This window comes from Artibeus jamaicensis, unplaced genomic scaffold (genome assembly GCF_021234435.1).
Source record: "Artibeus jamaicensis isolate MK-2021 breed Jamaican fruit bat unplaced genomic scaffold, CSHL_Jam_final scaffold_854, whole genome shotgun sequence".
Taxonomy (NCBI): domain Eukaryota; kingdom Metazoa; phylum Chordata; class Mammalia; order Chiroptera; family Phyllostomidae; genus Artibeus; species Artibeus jamaicensis.
Genome location: NW_026522058.1, coordinates 828,974 through 849,259, shown reverse-complemented (window position 1 = coordinate 849,259; position 20,286 = coordinate 828,974). Strand labels below are relative to the sequence as shown.

General features: G+C 43.5%; 2 protein-coding genes across 3 annotated transcripts; both read left to right on the top strand.

Moving 5' to 3' along the window:
* The first annotated feature begins 3,234 nt into the window (after positions 1-3,234).
* Positions 3,235-3,965, top strand: EDDM3B (epididymal protein 3B). The gene has a single exon (XM_037128390.2). The coding sequence runs from the start codon at positions 3,262-3,264 to the stop codon at positions 3,700-3,702; it is 441 nt and encodes a 146-aa protein (XP_036984285.2). The 5' UTR covers positions 3,235-3,261; the 3' UTR covers positions 3,703-3,965.
* Positions 3,966-12,025: 8,060 nt separating this feature from the next.
* Positions 12,026-19,411, top strand: RNASE6 (ribonuclease A family member k6). 2 transcript variants are annotated; one of them, XM_053660778.1, is made up of 4 exons: positions 12,026-12,108; positions 13,918-14,064; positions 18,035-18,257; positions 18,633-19,411. In XM_053660778.1, exon 4 carries the CDS (start codon positions 18,638-18,640, stop codon positions 19,091-19,093), a length of 456 nt encoding a protein of 151 aa, XP_053516753.1. In that variant the 5' UTR covers positions 12,026-12,108; positions 13,918-14,064; positions 18,035-18,257; positions 18,633-18,637; the 3' UTR covers positions 19,094-19,411. The 2 variants fall into 2 exon arrangements, with proteins under 2 accessions (XP_053516753.1, XP_053516754.1); XM_053660779.1 differs by having other exon boundaries at positions 12,041-12,108; positions 13,935-14,064.
* The last annotated feature ends 875 nt before the right edge of the window (positions 19,412-20,286 follow it).

Genomic DNA, 20,286 nt, shown 5'->3' with positions numbered 1-20,286 from the left:
TGAACCCAAGTGTTCTAGATGAGAAGATAGAGAAACAGGTTCACATAGTGAGACTGCCCCTCTCCCACACCACCACTGCCACTCAGTTGGAACACTGCAAACTCCTCATCTATTCTTTACCACTGCAAACTTCTTAGCTCTACGAAAAAAGAAAGGACACAGACCCTCTACTCTTTAGATCACATACTGACCCCCACTGCGACCAGTGCCGTGAGTATTGAATCTGAATAGGGCAAAATTAGAAGGATTGGTACTAAGGATGATTGGGGGGAAAGGTTCAGGAACACTAGTAGGGGTTTGATTGAACTTCTGGGTGGCAGAGTTGAAAAGGCAAAGTGATCAAAACTTGTAAAAAGCAAAGACCTGAATTCAACTCAGCATTAATCTCACTGATACACACCTTCCTTCCTCCCCAATCTTTTCAAGCATAATACATTGGAGCAGCTTGAATTCTGGTCTTCTCATCCTATTTTGGCTATTTGAGCTAGGGATAGGGTGCCACAAAGGAGCATGTGCCTATTTCTTGTTCTGTGCCTGATGTAGCACTTGAGATCCTCAAAAGTGCTCTCACACAAATCTCATTAAACTCTCACAGGTCTGTAGGGGAGCTATTATTAGGCTTATTTGAAGACACCAATTCTGAGAGAGATGATAATAATTAGAGTTTCTGTAGGGCCAGGTAACTTCTCATGGTAAATGAGGACAAAGCTGATTTAAAGTGGAGACTTTCTCGAATGTCTCTAAGCACTGATTTTGACCAGAGTAGCTCCTGTGAAGGCAATTTCAATCTTGATACTTGGTTGATTAGAATATTTCAAAACTGGAATTTCTTTATGATGGTTTTCTTTTTTAAAGATATATATTTTATTGATTTTGCTATTACAGTTGACTCAAATTTTCCCCTTTTGCCCCCTCTGCCCAGTACCCACCTTCCCTCCTACAATCCTCCCCTTAGTTCATGTCCATTGGTCATGCATATAAGTTCTTTGGCTTCTCCATGGCCTATACTACACCCCCCTGTATATTTTGTACCTACAAATTATGCTTCTTTTTTTTTAAAGATTTCATTTATTTATCTTTAGAGGGGAAGGTAAGGAGAGAGGGAGGGAAACATCAATGTATGGTTACCTTTATGTGTCCCCTGCTGGGAACTGGCCTGCAGGGAACCGGCCTGCAACCCAGGTATGTGCCCGGACTGGGAATTGAACCACGATTGTTTGGTTCGCAGGCCTGCGCTCAATCCACTGAGCTGCAACAGCCAGGGCTCCAAATTATGCTTTTTAATCCCATTTCCCCCATTCTCCTTCTCACCCTCCCAACTGATAACCCTCCATCTGATCTCCATGTCTATGATTCTGTTCCTGTTCTCATTGTTTGCTTATTTTTTTAGATTTAGTTGTTGATAGTTGTGAATTTGTTGTCATTTTGATGTTCATAGTTTTTATCTTTTTCTTAAATAAGTCCTTTCACCATTTCATGCAATAATGGCTTGGTAATGAAGAACTCCTGCCCTTCAGTTCTTTTGGTTCCCAGGTCTACACTCAATCCACTGAGCTATTCCAGCCAGGGCTTGCCCTTCAATTCTAAGTGATAGCTTTAGTGGATACAGTAATCTAGGTTGTAGGTCCTTAGTTTTCATCACTTTGAATACTTCCTGCCTGTCCTTTCTTGTCTGCAAAGTTTCTTTTGAGAAATGAGCTGAGTATCTTATGGGAACTCCTTTGTAGGTAACTCTCCGCTTTTCCCTTGCTGCTTTTAAGATTTTCTGTTTATCTTTAACCTTTAATTTTAATTATGATGTGTCTTGGTGTGTTCCTCTTTGGGTCCAACTTGTTTAGAATTCTGTATACTTTCTGAACTTGTATGTCTATTTGCTTCACCAAATTAAGAAAATTTTATTATTTTTTTCAAGTAAGTTTTTCTTGTTCTTCCTCTTCTTCTTCTGACATCACTATGACTTGCATGTTGGTATGTTTGGAGATGTCCCAGAGGCTCCTTAGCCAATTCTTGGTTTTTTAATTCTTTTTTTTTCTTGCTGTTCTGGTTGAATGCTTATTCCTTTCTTATGTTCCACATTGTTGATTTGAATCCCAGCATCTTCCCCTTCACTGATCATTCCCTGTAGGTTTATCTTTATTTCACTTAGTGTAATCTTCATTTCTTTCTTTATGTTGTTGTCACATTCAATGAGTTCTTTGAGCATCCTGATCACCAGTGTTTTGAACTCCACATTTGATAGGTTGATTATCTCCATTTCATTTAGTTCTTTTTCTGGGGTTTTGTCCCATTCTTTCATTTGGGCCTTATTTCTTTGTCTTCTCTATTTGGCAGCCTCCCTGTCTTTGTTTCCACGTATTAGGTAGTGCTGCTTTGACTCCCTGTTTTAGTAGTGTGGCCTATTGTTGAAAAGGCACCCATCTGGATGAAAGTAACTTCTCTGAATCCTTAATTGCAGATTTCCATACAGCTCAATTTCCTGACAACTCTGGATGTTATTTGTTTTGAAATCTAGTCGTAATTCTTTCTCTGGTTCTACAAGGAGGCAAAGCAAGTCTACTTATGTCTCCATCTTGACTGGAACTATGATGTTATTTTTAATGGTAAATCAAGGTCATTCATCAGGATGATAATTAGAGAAATAACCTTTGAGAAAGAAAGTGGGTAGTCAAAAGTGATGTTTCCCACAGACTTTAGGGTATTGTAATAAGGAAGTCAAGATTAGATAACCACCATCTACAGAGTCAGTTTAACTGCAGCCTGGGATTTCAGGGAACTAAAGCCTTCCTGCTTGGAAAATGTATCCCAACTCTTTATTTGTCTTCTACATTTTCTTGAAATGTCATTCTTGAAATGACAACCCTTTCTACTTCACAGACATAAAACTGAAAGTACCATTCTCTTTCAGACACACTATTTTATGAGAACCCATCTTTACTGTAAAACAGAGCTAGCTAGAACACTCATTGGTTTGGATAGAAGAGAGGGCAGAAAGGAGGTATTTGGAGTTCTCAAAATAAATGTCATCTTGTTTTACAATTTTGTGCTTGTCTTACTCAGGCTGTAGCATATTTCCAGTTCTTATACATTTTATTAACTAATGAGACTTATCTTCCAGCCTGGAACCAAATGGTAAAGTTGGGCCTACATGCCTACATTGGCATGGAAGGAATTTTAAGGTGGAGCTCAGCTCTTAGGACATTGTTGTAGTAAATACTTTGCTCTTTCTCTCGTGTTGACCCACAGGTAACCCTGGTGACTAAGATGCCATCCTGTCTAAAGGTCCTAGGTCCCCTCTTGTTCCTGCTGTTCTCTGTGTGGGGACTCCTTGTAAACAGTCAGCAGCTTTCCTGGAGGGAATTCATGAAACAGCACCACCTGAGCACAAACTTGAAATTCAGTGAGTACAAATGCAATGATCTCATGAAGGAAAGAGAAGCTCCAAAAGACCAGAACTATCAGATCTTCATCTATACCTTTTGGTACAAAATCGAGCACATATGCATCAGGAACTGGAGAGATCGCTACAGAAATATATATATATGGGCCCAGCATCCCTTCAAAATACTCAAGTGCTACCCAGGAAATAACAAAAAGAGCTACAAAGAGCACAGGAGCTACAGCTACATTGAATTTCATTGTAGTATGAATGGGTTTGTTGATAGCATAGAGGACACCCGGTTGTTAGATATTATCAGCAACTAGAAAGTCTACACACAGCTCCAGGTTTTAGAGTTAATGCTTCCCAAGTTGTGATGGGCCTGCCCACATCAATAATCCTTACTAATCCCCACTTTGCGTTTATGTGCCAATGTTTTCCAACTACTTAAAGTTATGTGTCACGTGGTTTCATGTGATACCTATAACTTCACCATGTTGATTCTCTGTCTGGAATATACTTCTACACTCATTTATCTGCATTACTCCATTTTTCCTTTTTTCTTTTGTCAAGACTCAGCTCACATGGCATCTCTTTTTGACTAATCCAAGAATTTTGCTTATATTGACTCCTTATATCTACCCAAGCTGAATGATCTTTTTTCCTAAATAAATTATATCATTCCAATATGTGTGACTTTTATATATGCTATATGTGCACAGTATGTGTTGTGATTGGTGTAAGTGTTAGAGGTATGCGTGATATATATTATGCTTGGATGTGACTTGTGCTGTATGTAGGTTTAAGATGAGACTTATGTTTGTAATATGCTTATGTGTATGATAAGAATGTAAATATTTATGTACTCAGCTAAGGAAAAGTTGTGACGTAGGCATTGATTGTGTCGACATGCTGAATTTCACTCAGACTGGGGGGTGTGAGCAAAGCTGATTGAGTATAACATGTGGTATGGTCCTGGCTCATAGTGCTCAGTCAACATTAGTTTTCTTCCTTTTCCATCCTTTGGCTTGATACTTTAATTTAGACTTTGATAAAGCCAAAATCACAAGTGCCCATCAATTATCTACTCTTCCTGGCTTCAGAAGATAGAAGTTTCTAATGTAAAAAATACAGTAGAATGCCATCTATATGAAAGCTATAAGTTCCTAGAATTATAAAGCATCTTCTCCATCAGCTATAGAAGGACAGAGGTGCCTACTGAACTCATTTGTTAAGACTATCTCTAAGCCCTGGCTGGTGTAGCTCAGTGAATTGAGCGCAGGCCTACGGACCAAACAATCGAGGTTTGATTCCCAGTCAGGGCACATGCCTGGGTTGCAGGCCGGTTCCCTGCAGGCCAGTTCCCAGCAGGGGACACATAAAGGCAACCATACATTGATGTTTCCCTCCCTCTCTCCTTCCCTTCCCCTCTAAAGATAAATAAATAAAATCTTTAATAAAAAAAAAAGACTATCTCTAAGAAGGCGAATGCATTTTAGCTGGGTTAAGGCATTATGTTTCCTGAAGAATAATATATAATATAGAAGACATCAGCACAGTCCAGTTTATCTGATAATAATCATTTTCACTTGGCAGAGATATAAGGTGGGATTGGAGAACTTTAAAACAAAATCTTCTCATGAATGAAGCTCAAGACTTAAATTTTGTTGGAGGGAAGAGGAAGTAAATTGGAGGAGGAAATGTCAAGGACACAGGTAATCAGAGTCATCTAGATTTCTGTTTGCTAAATGGTGGTGAAAGATACAGAGTAAGAGAAATATTTGCTTCATACAATTTTGCCTAAGGCAGGCATGGGGAGAAGAAATACCCAACATTAAAGTACAGTGCTTGTGTTCTTCAGCCTCCTGCATTGCTGAATGACTCCAGCCTTGAAACAATTAAAGAAAAACCCATGGTACTGAAACCAGAAAAGGCATTTATGTTGCCTGTCTCTACCAGAACCAATAAGTTGAGAAAAAGAATGAATCTTTGTGGGTGTTTTATTCGGATGCTGGCAATATGAGAAGACAGTGGAGTTATGTACCTTAAAATTCACCTTAACATCTCATCTCAAGCTGACCTTTTTATAGGAAGGAGGAAATGGTAGGTAAGGAGTTTGGGAAAAGGTTAATCAGATAAAAGTTGCAATCCCACAGCAATTTTCCTAATATTTCTTTATCTGCTGATCAACAACTTTTTGTCTTCCTAGAACACAAAGGCTTAGATAGAACCCCTTGAGCACAAAGGTAGAATTGCTTGTGACTCTTGAAGTCACATAGGTGATGTCTTCCAGTTCCTGGAATAACAGTCTTCCATATGCATTAATCACTTAAGCCTATTAACTATAACTGAAGCTTTTAGCTTTAACTCTTGAGTTCCTCTTTCAGTACCAACACTCGAATTAGGTGACTGGAACACCTTCCTGAAACTCAAGCCTCAATGAGTAGCCAGTGAATGTAGCTTGGTCACTGTGTTCCAAGGGCAGCTTCTCAGCCTTGCAGTTTTTCAGGGTACCTGGGGATGGGCAGACACCTGAGAGATGATGGCCTATACCAACCATACTCACAAGAAATTAGTGTTAACCCAGTTCTTCATCAATGATCACTTTTCATATGGGGAATACTGATTGTTCTTCTCACTTGATAAATGCTGCTTCAAAATGTAGTAGCATACAAGGGATGATGGGAAGGGGGTGAGTGGAGGTGGAAGAGGGTATGGGGGGGATGCACGACAATAGCAACAATACAATAAAAAAGAAAAAAATGTAGTAGCTTATTTGGGGATGACATATTCTGGTCTCTTAGAGTCATATTTTGGAGCAGTCTATTCTGATCTCCTGTAGTAAGTGTAAACAAATACCTCACTTTAAAAACTTTTTAAAAGTTGCTTTTATTAAATGGTTAAAATGGTGGCTCAAAACAGTATAAGAAGAAAATGGATTTAAGTATATATTTAGTATAAATAGCCTGTGTGGGTTTTTTTTTAGCTTTCTTATATCCACTTAGCCCCATTTAGATAGCTGCATATTCACTTCCCTTAGAGAACAGCCCTTTCCCTTTCCATGTGCAGTTTGGTGAGGCTGTCCATCAAGGTTCCCAATCTCCTCTACAGAGCCAGGTGATGGTCATGAGAGTCAAGCTAAGCTAACTGAACACTCTTGTAGAGCACCAGAATAGACCGCCATAAAGTACACTTCTTTGGCTTAAGAATTATTTTGAGAAAGACCAAAGAAAGAGCTCTGAAAACAGAGTATAAATTACCCTTTTGTGGTTGAAAAAGTGAGTACTATGGAAAGTAACCTCATAGGGTGATGTAATCATAAATTCATAACTGGGCAGATCAAGGTAGATAGTCAGCCCGAGGCATTAACTTTTTAGTAAAAAGTCACTTAAGTAAGCCCTGTCCTTTGGCATGTGTGTGTGCCTACCTTTGAAATAAGCAGTGACCACCCTTCAGAGGGCACATAATTTTGTTAACTATCATGTAATCCAATCCCTACATTGTCTTCTCCTACCTCTTCCTTACTTTCCTTCCTTAATTTCAAATGCATGAATTAAGTTGTTATTCTCCACAGTATTTGAGATCCGGCTCCCCCAGCATATGTTGTCAGTTTGGCTCAAATAAACTCATAAAAAAAATTCTCTACACTTTTGTAGAGTAAATTTAGTTACAAAGGAAATTTCTATTTGTAAGGGTGTTTCCCTCTGTACCAGGAAGAAAAAGATGACTTTAAGTCACAAAAAACTCTTATTAAAGGAGAAGTCAGAGTTACATCTATGTAATGAAATTTACCCCAGTTTACTGTGCTTTTCCTGGTCACCTTTCCATAATTTGCCTCTCCCACACTCTTCTTCCTTTCTTTTAGCTATGATGGTATGTAAGCCCAAGTTCTAGTCATCCCTTTGAGTTACTCATCTCTGAGTTTATCTCATGTATAGTATGAAATATTCATGTTAATAATTCTGTTAGTTTTTCTCATTAATCTGTCTTTTGTTACAGAGGCTTTAGCTGAGAACTGATAAAGACAGAAGAAAAAGATTTTTTTCCTCTACACCATCCTTAGAATCTGAGTTTCAAGTATTGATGCAGTATTAGAATATAAATTTGAACTGAATTTATATCCATCAGGCCCTGATCTCCAGTTACCCTTTATTGGGTTTCAGCTATTTGGAAACACCAATTCTTCTGCTATATTTCATAAGTAATCTCTCCCAGATTCTTTCAATAAATTCTAACCCTACTCCCACCACTATTTCATTTCCCCCTTAACTTAGCTCAAAATTGTTTGGATTGCTTGCAACCAGAAACTCTAATGAGTAAACTCTGTCCACAACATTTGTGGTCTTCATGATCACCAGTATGGTTATGCCATCCAAATTTTGGGATTTTCCAGGTACACCAGGTGCATATCCTACAAGAAATGTCAACTTTCTTTAGTAAAGCACATAACCTCCTCCATAATATGATTTCTGCCTGCTTTTCTAGGCTCATCTCCTATCATTCACTTCACTTTTCTCTCAACAGTAGTCATACACAGCCAATTACAGTTCCAGGAATATGCCATACACATTTCAGCCACTGAAACTTCTTTCTTAGTTGTTGCTACCGCCCTACATTTATAACTCAGTTTAGTTTTATGACCACTGAGAATCCTATAGGCTCCAATTCATGGTAATCCCTCCCATCTGTTAAAAAAACAAAATTCAACTGAATAAATTTGAAGACCTAATGAGCTTTATTAAGTGATTCGTGAAAGGGGCAGCATCCAATCTAGCGACTAGAAGGTTCCTCTAAGGGAATGCACAAAAGGGAAGGTTTTACAAGAAATAGTCTGGGGCAAGAAAGCTATTAATGAAAGAAAAGATTATTTGGGGGCTGGGACATCTTTTCTTGGGGGTGGGGAGAAAAGGGAGAGGGCTTTTTTTAATGTAGATTGTCTCTTCTTTCTATGGAGGATGGAGAGAGCCTCCTGGACAGATTACCTTACTGGGACTTGACCAGAAAATTTCATACTGGTCGAATAAGATTACTTACTGAACAAGTTGAAAGTGAAATTAGGTCAGGTATTAAACCTACGTTTGGTGCCTGGGTTGTGAGCCAAGCCCCTGGTTGGAGGCATGGGAGAGGCAACTGATCAATGTTTCTTGAGCACTTTGATGTTTCTCCCTTCATTCCCCTCTCTCTAAAAAACATGTAAATAAAATCTTTTAAAACATTTTTTAAGAAAGAAACAAAAAAGAACACACCATAGACCCATGATGATGTCACTTGTATTAAAAGTCTATAATACAAAACTAAGATTCTTCCTATGATTTATAAAATAAGAAAACATTTTCTTTGACTTTCTTTGGATCCCTGGCTGATTCTGAAAATTAGGCTGACAAAGACAGATCAATTGGAAAAAGTCTATGAATTTTATTAAATTTTTACATGTACATGGGAGCCTTCATGAAGGAATGAAGGCCCAAACAAATGACCAGAGCAGGAACATTTTATACCTTTCGGGGGAAAAAAAGGGGGGGTTTGGTCTATAGGTAGCAAATGGTAAAGATAAGTAAGAGTTAGTTTGCAGATTCTTCTGGTGCCCTCTCTGGGCTGATTAAGTGTCTATCTTCAGTAAAAGAATTTATTTCCTGCCTTTAGGCTGAAAAGGGGTCCGAGGGTGGTGTTTTTTTCCTGCATTTTCTGATTCTTAATTGCCTTCAACACAAAATTATTTTATGTCTTTTTATATCGAAGAGCTATATTTTGGGGTAACAAAGTCTGGTTTCCTTCAGCATAAACATAAAATATCTGTCCATTTACTTGAACCTACTTTTATTTTTTTCTATCAGAGTTTTATAGCTTTCCTCATAGTGATCTTGTGCATATTTTATTTGCTTGATACCTAAGTATTTCCTTTTTCTTGGGTGCTAATGTTAATGTTTGTCTTTTTTTTTGTAATTTCAAATTTCAAATGTTCATTGTTGATATTTAAGAAAGCAACTGATTTTGGTACATTAACCTTATCTCCTGTAAATTTGTTATAAACAAACATCATTTTTTATCCTGTAGATAATCAGAGCCATTAAAAGCATTAGACAGGAGTGTTTCGCTATAATACTTATGCTAAGGGATACTAATCTGCAAGTAATATGTAGAATGGTTTGGAAGGAAAAGAGGCTAGAGGTAGAGAGTTCATGTAGAAGGCTTTCCTATAACTCTCCACCATACACTAAGGGAACTGTATTACTGTTACAGAATGAACCCAGCAGAGGGAGAGGCTGCAAAATACTGTTACCAAAACAAGCCCTCTCCCCTAGGGTCCTTCTGTCCCAGGTCCGTCTTTGCCCGCCAACAGGTGTTAGAAATTTTGGCTCTCAATGCCAGAGTTTGGTTAAAAGGAAAGGAACTATTTATTCAAAAGTCACAGATTTAGAGTAATGGTGAAATATCACCATTAAAAATTCAAAGGTTCCTTTAAAAAACCCACTAACACATATACAGTCCTGCCTTCCCCCCTTTGCCCAGTCAGGCCAGTCAAGGGTACCATATCTCAGGAAAAGAAATACAAGTCCATGCTCAGCCAGACTCCTGGTTCCCCCCAGTAATCCATGCTGGGCTGGGCAGGCCTCCCACAGTTCCCAGCACCATTAGCTGTGTCACTTGTTCTTAATCCAAAACCACATGGCAACTTCTTATGGCCCACCAACAAGAGTCCTCTCACCCTATTTCTTCCTGCATGGTCTCTCACGGTCCCCCTTGCATTCTTTTCAAACTTCTAAGAGACAGCTCTGCATGGTTGCTACATATCGCTTCCCTGCTTCCTAAGCCACATGGTCAAGGGAGCCCCCTCTCTGCTCCCAAAACTGCGTGATTAGACCTCAGCATAACTGCTGCACCTCGGTTTAAATCTTGGCACAGCTCTTCCTCTGTAAGCCCATTCCCAGGTCCTCCCACAATTGGCTACACCTGCCAGCACTCCTGTGTTTTGTTTTGTTTTTTTTCCAGCCTTTCTGGGCTGCCATAGTAAGTCTGGGCAGGCATGGCCCCATGGCATGGAGCCAACCATCTACAAGCTCTCACACAGGCATTGTAACCAGGGGGAGCTGCCCCCCAGTTATGTCTGGGTAAAAGCTATGCATATTTTCTGGCTCCATTCAGGCTTTAAGACTAGTCTGCTGTTATTGATATATAAAATAGCTGTTAACTGAATGGTTGGTGGTGGTATGAAGCTGGCCTGTTGTTATTGATATGTAGAATAATCCTCGGATGGCCCTGCTCCATGTGTCCCATTCTCCAGCCAGACTTGTGTGGGGGAAGATATTCTATATTCTGGGACACTCCAAGTTGTGGAACTCATTGCAAATCTCTTTTGGGGTGGGGGGAGCCTGGATGCACACTGTTATAGTACCAATGGGAAGGTAAGAACAAATTCAATAGGCTGTTGCAGGAAAATGAAGCAACCAGACACCAAGGGTTTCTGGAGTACGAGGTTTATTAACGTGAACGGGCCCAGAGGAGTCAGTCTCCAAATTCTGAACCCCGAACAAAGGATTCTTGAGGTTTATATAGACTTCGGGGTAGTAAAGCAAGATACAGAAGCAGGAATGTGGAAGTTAGTCCTAGCTATGAGGAGAAAGTAAAGTACAAAGGCTAAATTCGAAGGTTAGTTTTTAACAGCAGGGGTGCTAATCTCAGCCCTAACCAATGCACCATTGTTAACTTATCCCAGACAGCCCCATCATTCTCCCCAGGGCGCCTGGGGCCTGGGCAAATAAAGGTTAAACAAAGGTTCTTCAAAGCTTCCCATATCAGACAAATACCCTAAATTTTCCCTTCTCCTTCATGTGTATGGGTCTTTTCACACAGAGTTCCTTCTTAAGGATGCCCTTACCGTTCTCTTGACCTAACTTCTAATTAATTCTCAAAACTCAGTTCAGGTGTCATGCCCTCCAATGACCCCTCCTCTCTACTATCTCCTCTCGGTCCCCTGTCATTTCTCCCATCAGAGCTGTAATTGCTATTTATATTTATTAATGTATAATGTATTTGGCTATTTAGCTGTCTCTTTCATTAGATCATAAGCTCCTGAATCTGAGTAGCCCAGAATCTGCTCTAATAAATGTACATATAAATAAATAATTCATTTACATGTCATTGGAACTCACAACATGACCAAGTATGTGGCAGCTATACTGCCACACATACATGTGGTCTATTTTTCTCTTAAGAAACAGAAATCATAGAATGTTTTAGAAACCGAAACTTCTGATTGTTGAGGTCCAAAACAGATGTTGAAAAGGGACAATCCCGAACAAGCCCCAGATAAAGTTAGGCTGACCAGGAACAGGGAAATTTTTACTTCCTAAAAGGGATAACCGCCAACTACACAAAGAGCCTTTTGAATTTCCCTAATAAGCCAATGGCAATCAGCTGTTTAGAGCTAGCCAATAGCTAACAGCCACATCTGCTTCTGTTCAAAGCTTGCTTACATACCCCTACATGAGTAGGACATAGCTGTAAGCGCCAGCACGGCTCTCATCTGCAGCTCTCCTGAGCATAGTGTCCTCAGACACTCAGAGAGCTCGCCCCTGGGCAGGTAAAACTTGGCCAATAAAGTAACATCTTGAAAATTCTGAAAGTCTCTGAACTTCTGTTTCTCGTGACGGCGGATGCAACATTTTGGAGGCCCCAGCGAGATTTCCCTTGGGGAGTTTCGGATCGGAGATGAGTAGGACGGCTCGAGCTGAGTAAGTAAATGCGAGGATCCTCTTTCGGTTTCTGAGCTCCGGAGCAAGGCAGCCTGAGGTGGTAGGTGGAGGCGCTGGTAGTCCACCCAGGAATCCCAGGGTCAGGACACCGACCTTGGGATCTGGTTTCAGTTCAGTTCTGAGAAAGTGTGACCGGTCACATCAGGTTTTGTTTCCCTCTGCACTGCGCTGCGCTGCGAACCAGAGTTAGGCTTTATGTGGAGAGACTGTATTGTATGTGTTGTTTGCCTTTGTGGCTACCCTTATTGTTACCATTCTCGTTTCCGAGCTCCCTGAGGTTTTTCGGCGTGCACAAATGGGTCAGCGAGAATCCGTGCCTGGCTCTCCACTAGATTGCTTGCTGAACAACTTCTCAGACTTTCAGAGACGAGCGAGGGGATATGGTGGGCCACCGCCAGACCCCAAGTTCCTCCGGACCCTGAGCGAACTTGAATGGCCGACCTTTGATGTTGGTTGGCCGACCGAGGGCACTTTTGATTTGCCGTCCTCTTCTCTGTTTGAGCCACTGTCTACCGAGTCCCCCACCCTGATCAATTTGTGTATATTGATGTCTGGGTAGATATCGCCACGGAGCGCCCAGGTTATATTAGACAATGTACACAGGGAAATCGGAGGGGGAGGAGAGCCCTCTGCCCTGCTGCAGGAAACGGCCAGCGAGGAGGGAACCGAGGGCCTTGCCAAGATCCGGCCACAAAACAGTCGCCGGCCAGACCTCGACTTTACCCAGTCCTGCCCGGGCAGCCCGACGAGCCCTCAGACCCAGTTAATATACCTCCGCCATATCATCGCAGGGAGAAGCCAGACTCCACGAGGCAGGACAGTAGTGGGCCCAACAGTCCCCCGCACACACGAGGGGGAGCACAATATGGCGGAGGAGGAGGAGGAACGGCACCGGCGGGAACGGCCGCCATTTTACCTCCGCAGGAAGGTGCCGCCATTTTGCCCCCCCCCCCCGGAAGTGCAACCAGGGCCCCAGGCACCACCCTGGTTGATATATGTTCCTTTTTCTACTAGTGATCTTTATCATTGGAAACATCAGAATCCACCCTTCTCTGAAAAACCCCAGGGTTTAATCTCCCTCCTCGAGACCATCTTTCCGACCCATCAACCCACCTGGGATGACTGTCAACAGATTTTGCAGACCCTCTTCACATCGGAAGAAAGGGAGAGAATTAATCGAGAGGCGGCAAAAGCCATAATGGGGGAGGAAGTAGACACAGCCGCAGGGAGATTTGAGGGAGAGAATAGGAGTAAGTTATTAGAAATAGCACAGAAAGTATACATAAATAGGGAGGATCCAGAGGTAGGTAGAGCTAAAGAGGTTGCTAGGATCCCGCTTGCCGCCCAGAAGACCCCCCGAGAACAAGAACAGAGGAGGACAGCCAAGGGGCCATAACGGGGCAGCGAATAGGCAAAGACCAATGTGCCTACTGCAAGGAGAGAGGACACTGGAAGAGGGACTGTCCAAAGAAGAGAGCAGATGGCCATAAGCAGGGACAGGCTCCTGAGGTCCTGCTCCAAACCTTAGACTGACGGGGCCAGGGCTCCATTCCCGTTGGCTCCCAGCAGCCCATGGTCACCCTAACGGTAGAAGGTAAGCCAATAGACTTCCTGGTCGACACGGGAGCCACCTTCTCGGTCCTCAAACAACCCCAAGGACCAAAATAGTTGGGGCAACGGGCAAAGCGGAGGCCTACCCATGGGCTACAACAAGGGTAACTAACTTAGGCCGAGGCACCATTACCCACTCCTTCCTTGTCATTCCTGACTGCCCCTACCCATTGCTAGGAAGAGATTTATTGCAGAAGCTCCAGGCCACCATCACCTTTGGACGTGAAGAAAGCCCCTCAAAGAGTGAGGAGGAGGAGAAGGAGGTCAGCCTGGAAATAACTGTCCCACCGACTGAAGAATACCTACTTGCCACCGTCCAAGGAGGTAAGGAGGAAAAGGTGGGGGTTTCGGATGCCTTAATCACCAGAGTACCTGGAGTCTGGGCAGAAACTAATCAACCAGAATTGGCCGCCCACCAACCACCAGTCCTGGTGCAGTTACTGAGCACCGCCAGCCCAGTCAGGATCAGGCAGTATCCAGTTCCGCCTCGCGCTAGACAAGGTATTGCGCGACACCTGCGCCGCCTGCTGGAGGCGGGCGTACTCCGGGAGTGTCAATCAGCCTGGAATACCCCATTGCTCCCTGTCCAGAAACCAGGGACCCAGGACTACCGCCCCGTGCAGGACTTGCGAGAAGTAAATGCACGGGTAGAGACAATCCACCCTATGGTGCCTAACCCGTATACCCTGCTTAGCTCTCTGCCCCCAACCCATACCTATTACTCAGTTTTGGACTTAAAGGATGCCTTTTTCTGCATCCCACTGGCACCCCAAAGTCAAGAGATCTTTGCTTTCGAGTGGAACGCACTAAGCAAAGACTTGCAGGCTTTTCGTTTGGCCCATCCATCTACCAGACCTTGAGAGGATGGGATACCGAGTTTCTGCCAGGAAAGCCCAAATCGTGACACAAACTGTAAGTTATTTGGGGTATAACCTGCAAGGGGGGCAGAGAACCCTATCCTCTCAGCGAATCTCAGGCAGTCCTGCAGATCCCTGAGCCCACTGCCAAGAGGCAAGTGCGGGAATTCCTGGGCGCAGTAGGATACTGCAGGTTATGGATTCTAGGCTTTGTAGAGCTGGCCAGACCACTACATGACCTGACTAGAGGGAAGGAGGAACAGTTTATATGGACAGACAAGGAGAAACAGGCGTTCCAAGCCATCAAGGAGGCACTGGTAGCTGCCCCTGCTCTAGCCCTGCCAGACATGGCCAAGCCTTTCCAGTTATTCGTAGCTGAGAGGAGGGGAGTTGCCTTAGGAGTACTCAGTCAAGAGCTGGGACTATGGAAGAGGCCAGTGGCCTACCTGTCCAAGAAGCTTGACCCTGTAGCCTCAGGATGGCCAACGTGTCTACGGGCCCTTGCAGCCACCTCCATTCTGGTCAAGGAGGCCAGTAAGTTGACTTTAGGTCAAGATATACAAGTGATTGGTGAACATTACATAGAACAAGTGCTCTGAGCGCGTCCCTGATAGATGGCTATCCAATGCCCGATTGACTCAATATCAGGCGCAACTGCTCAACCCACCATCTATGAAGTTCCTCAAGACAACGGCCTTAAACCCAGCCACCCTACTGCCAGTACCCGATTCTACCTTGGTCCACAGCTGCAAACAGATATTGGACACAGTGGTTGGCTCTCGCCCAGATCTAAGAGACCAGGCATATGAAAGGGCTGACCTGACCCTGTATACGGACGGCAGCAGTTTTATTAAGGATGGACAGCGGTGTGCAGGGGCCGCAGTGACCACAGAAGATAAGGTCCTGTGGCAAAAAGGATTACCAGCCGGAACCTCTGCACAGAGGGCCGAGTTGATTGGACTAACTAAGGCCTTGCAGATGGCAGAGGGAAAGGTAGCTAACATCTACACTGACAGCCGCTATGCATTCGCCACCACCCACATCCATGGGGCCATTTACAAAGAGAGAGGCCTTTTGACAGCAGGAGGAAAAGACATTAAGAATCGTGGTGAGATTCTTGCCCTTTTGGACGCCATTTGGTTGCCCACCAAAGTTGCCATCATACATTGTAAAGGACACCAGAAAGGGGATTCCCCTGTTATAAAAGGCAACAATCTAGCAGACTCAGCAGCTAGGGAGGCGGCTACCCAGGTACAGGGAAGCCTCCTCCCCTTACTACCTCAACCAGCACTACCTCCGGATCCTGTGTACACCCCAGAGGAATGGCAAGAAGGGATGAAGCTTAAGGGACAGAAAAATCAGCAGGGGTGGATAGAACTTCCTGATACTAGACTTTATCTACCCCAGGGGATAGTCAGAGAAACAAAAGGCTACCTCCCCTCGTGAGATACAGAGGAAAAACACCAGGAGAGCTATGGGAAATAGACTTTACTGAAATGACCTCGGGAAAATCAGGATATAAGTATCTGTTAGTACTAATAGACACTTTCTCAGGCTGGGCAGAAGCTTTTCCAACTAAAGGGGAGATGGCCTCCATAGTTTGCAAAATCCTAGTAAGGGAAATAGTGCCAAGATACAGTATCCCAGTAGCCCTGGGATCAGACAATGGCCCAGCATTCATCTCAAAGGTCTCACAAGAGTTAGCCACTAGGTTAGGAATTTCATGGAAGCTGCACTGCATATATAGACCCCAGAGCTCAGGCCAGGTAGAAAGAATGAATAGGACTCTCAAAGAAACTTTAATAAAATTAAGATTGGAGACTGGTGAGAACTGGGTAGAGCTACTCCCCTTCACCCTATTTAGACTAAGATGTACCCCATACCTGGATAAGTGGACACTTTATGAAATCATGTTTGGCCAGTCTGTTCCCCTTATTCCTCATCTTGCTAGAGAGGAGATAGAAGTGTCTAACCATAACTTCCTCAAGTCCCTGCAGGCGCTGCAACAAATTCAGGCTGAGGTGAGAAGACTGCGAGGCCAACAGCACCAACCCCAGCGGCCGGCACACAGAAACCTGAGCCACCTGATCCTGGACAGTGGGTGTGGATTCTTAACCACAGGTGGGAGAACTTAGAGCCGCAGTGGACTGGACCCTTCCAGGTACTGTTAAGCACCCCCACTGCTGTTCGTGTGGCTGAGAAACCATACTGGATACACGTTTCTCATATAAAGCCAGCAGAAGACCCAGGTGAGACGTCCAGAGAATGGCGTGCCAAGAGGAACCCAGACGAACCCTTAAAGCTCACTCTCTCACGTGTTTAGGACTACTGTTCCTCGGTTGGGTGTCAGGTAAAGAACGGCTGATGGAACAGTAGTTGCTACTAACTACATGTGGGCAGAGGCAGAAGGTAAACCCGTCACTCTAAAGACTGATCTGTCTAAACCGTTTGGTGATTCTGTCTGTGACTCTACCCTAGGCTATAGGGGCAGTGAAGGACATAAGGGACCACTCGGAGGAGAAACTGTGATGGCCTTAGGAAAAGGCCCTGCTTGTGATGCATCTCAGAAGAACAAGAACTTATACTACTCAGGAGCATATGGGTGTCCAGAACCACCCAGCAAATGGACAAGGGACTGCGGAGGGGCTAGTGACTATTATTGTAAAAGCTGGGGTTGTGAAACGATAGTCTCAAGGGGACATTGGACCCCAGGGGGAGGAATCGAAAGACCTCCCCTTGGCTGACAAATATCCGCTATAGTAGGTCCCCTCTTACTGTTTATATTAATACTAACTCTAGGACCCTTACTTCTTAACAAACTCCTTGCATTTATCATGGTTTTGTCCCAACCTCATACAATCCTACCCATAGATGAGGAATCAAGGGTTTGATCCACGACCAAAAGAAATGGGGGAATGTTGAGGTCCAAAACAGATGTTGAAAAGGGACAATCCCGAACAAGCCCCGGATAAAGTTAGGCTGACCAGGAACAGGGAAATTTTTACTTCCTAAAAGGGCTAACCGCCAACTACACAAAGAGCCTTTTGAATTTCCCTAATAAGCCAATGGCAATCAGCTGTTTAGAGCTAGCCAATAGCTAACAGCCACATCTGCTTCTGTTCAAAGCTTGCTTGCATACCCCTACATAAGGACATAGCTGTAAGCGCCGGGGCGCGGCTCTCATCTGCAGCTCTCCTGAGCATAGTGTCCTCGGACACTCAGAGAGCTCGCCCCTGGGCAGGTAAAACTTGGCCAATAAAGTAACATCTTGAAAATTCTGAAAGTCTCTGAACCTCTGTTTCTCGTGAAGGCGGATGCAACACAGATCAGGAAGAAAGCACTCAGGCCATATCAGGAAGTGACCAGTTCCTCAAAACTGAGTTTTTAGCCACCCTGTTTTTTTTTTTTAAATAAGCTTATTCTTCCTCTTCCTGTAGTGATGTTGACACTATTTTAAACAGAAAGTCTGAAGACCTAGCATCTCATCCTCACCGCTCACAAGAAGTTTATCTTCCAGGCCCTACTTTCGGGCTCTGCTCTCTTCCCTTGCTGCAGGCAGGAAGCTGTGACTCCGGGTGGGCAGCAATAGCTACAAAAGCCTCTGAGCCTGAGGCTAACTACTGCTTCTGTTTTCAGCCAAAGCCCCAGTGTAGAGACCAGGTAAGAGGAGCCTCAGGGCTAGGGAGACTAGAGCAGTGAAGATGGCTGGGAGGCCTAGGTCTAATAGGTAGAGGGTAAACAGTTCAGGACTGAAGAGGGGAGAGATAAGATTTCTGACAGGGGGCCATCAAACACAGTACAGGGTGAAAAGATGAATTAGATCTGCCAATCAGAGGAAAGGTCTTCTTACTTCAGATTCCTCTTCACTGGGCTTCAGGTTCATCACAGAATTGTAAGACTCAAGTGAGAAAGATGGTTAGAAAAAAAAAAAAAGCTATGATCTTAAATGGCCCAATGCAAATCTAAATGGTTATAAATAATAATGTTGCTTTTATTGCTTTTACTGCTACAATTGTTTTCCCTCTTCCTACACAGAAAAGATGGTGGTACATCTCCTGGTACACTTTCCTCTCCTCCTACTGCTGCTGGGACTATGGGAGCCAGTGTGTCCACTTTATCCTTTGCCTAAGAATCTCACCAGGGCTCAGTGGTTTGAAATTCAGCATATACGGCCAAGCCCTGTCCAATGCAACAACGCAATGCGTGGTGTCAATAATTATACTCAGCACTGTAAGCCTCAAAACACCTTTCTGCATGACTCCTTCCAGAACGTGGCTGCTACCTGTAACTTGTCTACGATTTTCTGCAAGAATGGCCGGAAAAATTGTCACCAGAGTTCAAAGCCTGTCAAAATGACTAATTGCAATCATACTTCAGGGAAGTATCCTAACTGCAGCTACAAAGATGCTGCCCAGTACAACTTGTATATTATTGCCTGTGATCCTCCTCAGAAGAGTGACCCTCCCTATCCTTTGGTTCCTGTACACTTAGATTAAGATTTTTTTAAGTTTTCATCACTTCCTCTCACTTGTTACAGGCTCTCTTATGATCTCTTCACATTTTGTTGACTTCCCTGGCTTCCACTGAAGAAAAGAAAAAGTTTTGGTTGAATTAGAGTGCCAAGGGCACCAGACCAGATTTGGGACAAAAAGAAATAGGGTTCTTTTCTGCTTTGAAGCTCTGTGTTTCCAAGGATGGCAATAAGGAAAAGGGCAAAGAAGGACACAGGCCTCCATATTTTTAAGCTTGGAACTTTTGCCAAGCTTTGTTGCACTTCATTAACATCAATAAAGCCACTTTCTGTTGCATTCTAATGAGTGTGAGTAAGAGTGTTTGAGAACTCTTTTGTTATCAGGACAGAGACTGAGGCAAGTCTGCCTTGGTGTGGTCTGGAAATAGGCCATGGTGTCACAGGAAAAGAATTTCAGGGACACTTACATAGGAGTTTAGTAATAGTGGCAAGATTTATAGGAGCAAAAAGTAAAGAGTGACAGTACATGCCCAGAGAGGCAGAAAGAGCAGGCAGGCTATAGGACAGTGACTGTGAACTCAGGAAAAGTTACAGAGGGGAAAGGAGAGTACTCTGCTGCCACTCTCTGCTGCCCTGGTTGCAAGTCCTGGGGGACCCTTAGAATTTAGGAAAAAGTAGGTAAAACAAAAAGTGCCCAAGAGAAGGTAGGGGACGAGCACACTGGGTTCTTCATCTAGCTTCCATGTATTTCCTTGGATTCGGGGAAAAGCAGGCTTCCTTTCAGACTATTTGGTCTATTTCCTGGATTCTCCAGGACCTTACCCTTGTCCAATCCAGTTCTCACCCTGACCTTCCCAGGCTAATGCCTTCCCCCTTGCACGGTCATCATTTTGGCTCCTACTGAGCATGCCCCACACTTTTGCTTCATACTTGGCTTCTACCACACATGTACTTAGTAAGAGAAATACTGTGCAAAATAGAGACAGACTCATAGAGAGCAAGATGATAGCTAAGGGGGAAGGATTGGGGGTGGAGGGATTGAGTAAAAAGGAAAAGGGCTCATAGACATGGACAACAGTATAGTAATTGTGGTGGGGAGGGGGTTGTAAAAGAACTAAATGATAATGAAAAAATACAATTAAAATTTTGGGTTAGCAACAGGGGAGTGGGAGGAGGAGAAGGGGGAAGAAGGTACAGAAAATAAGTAGCATAGACAGT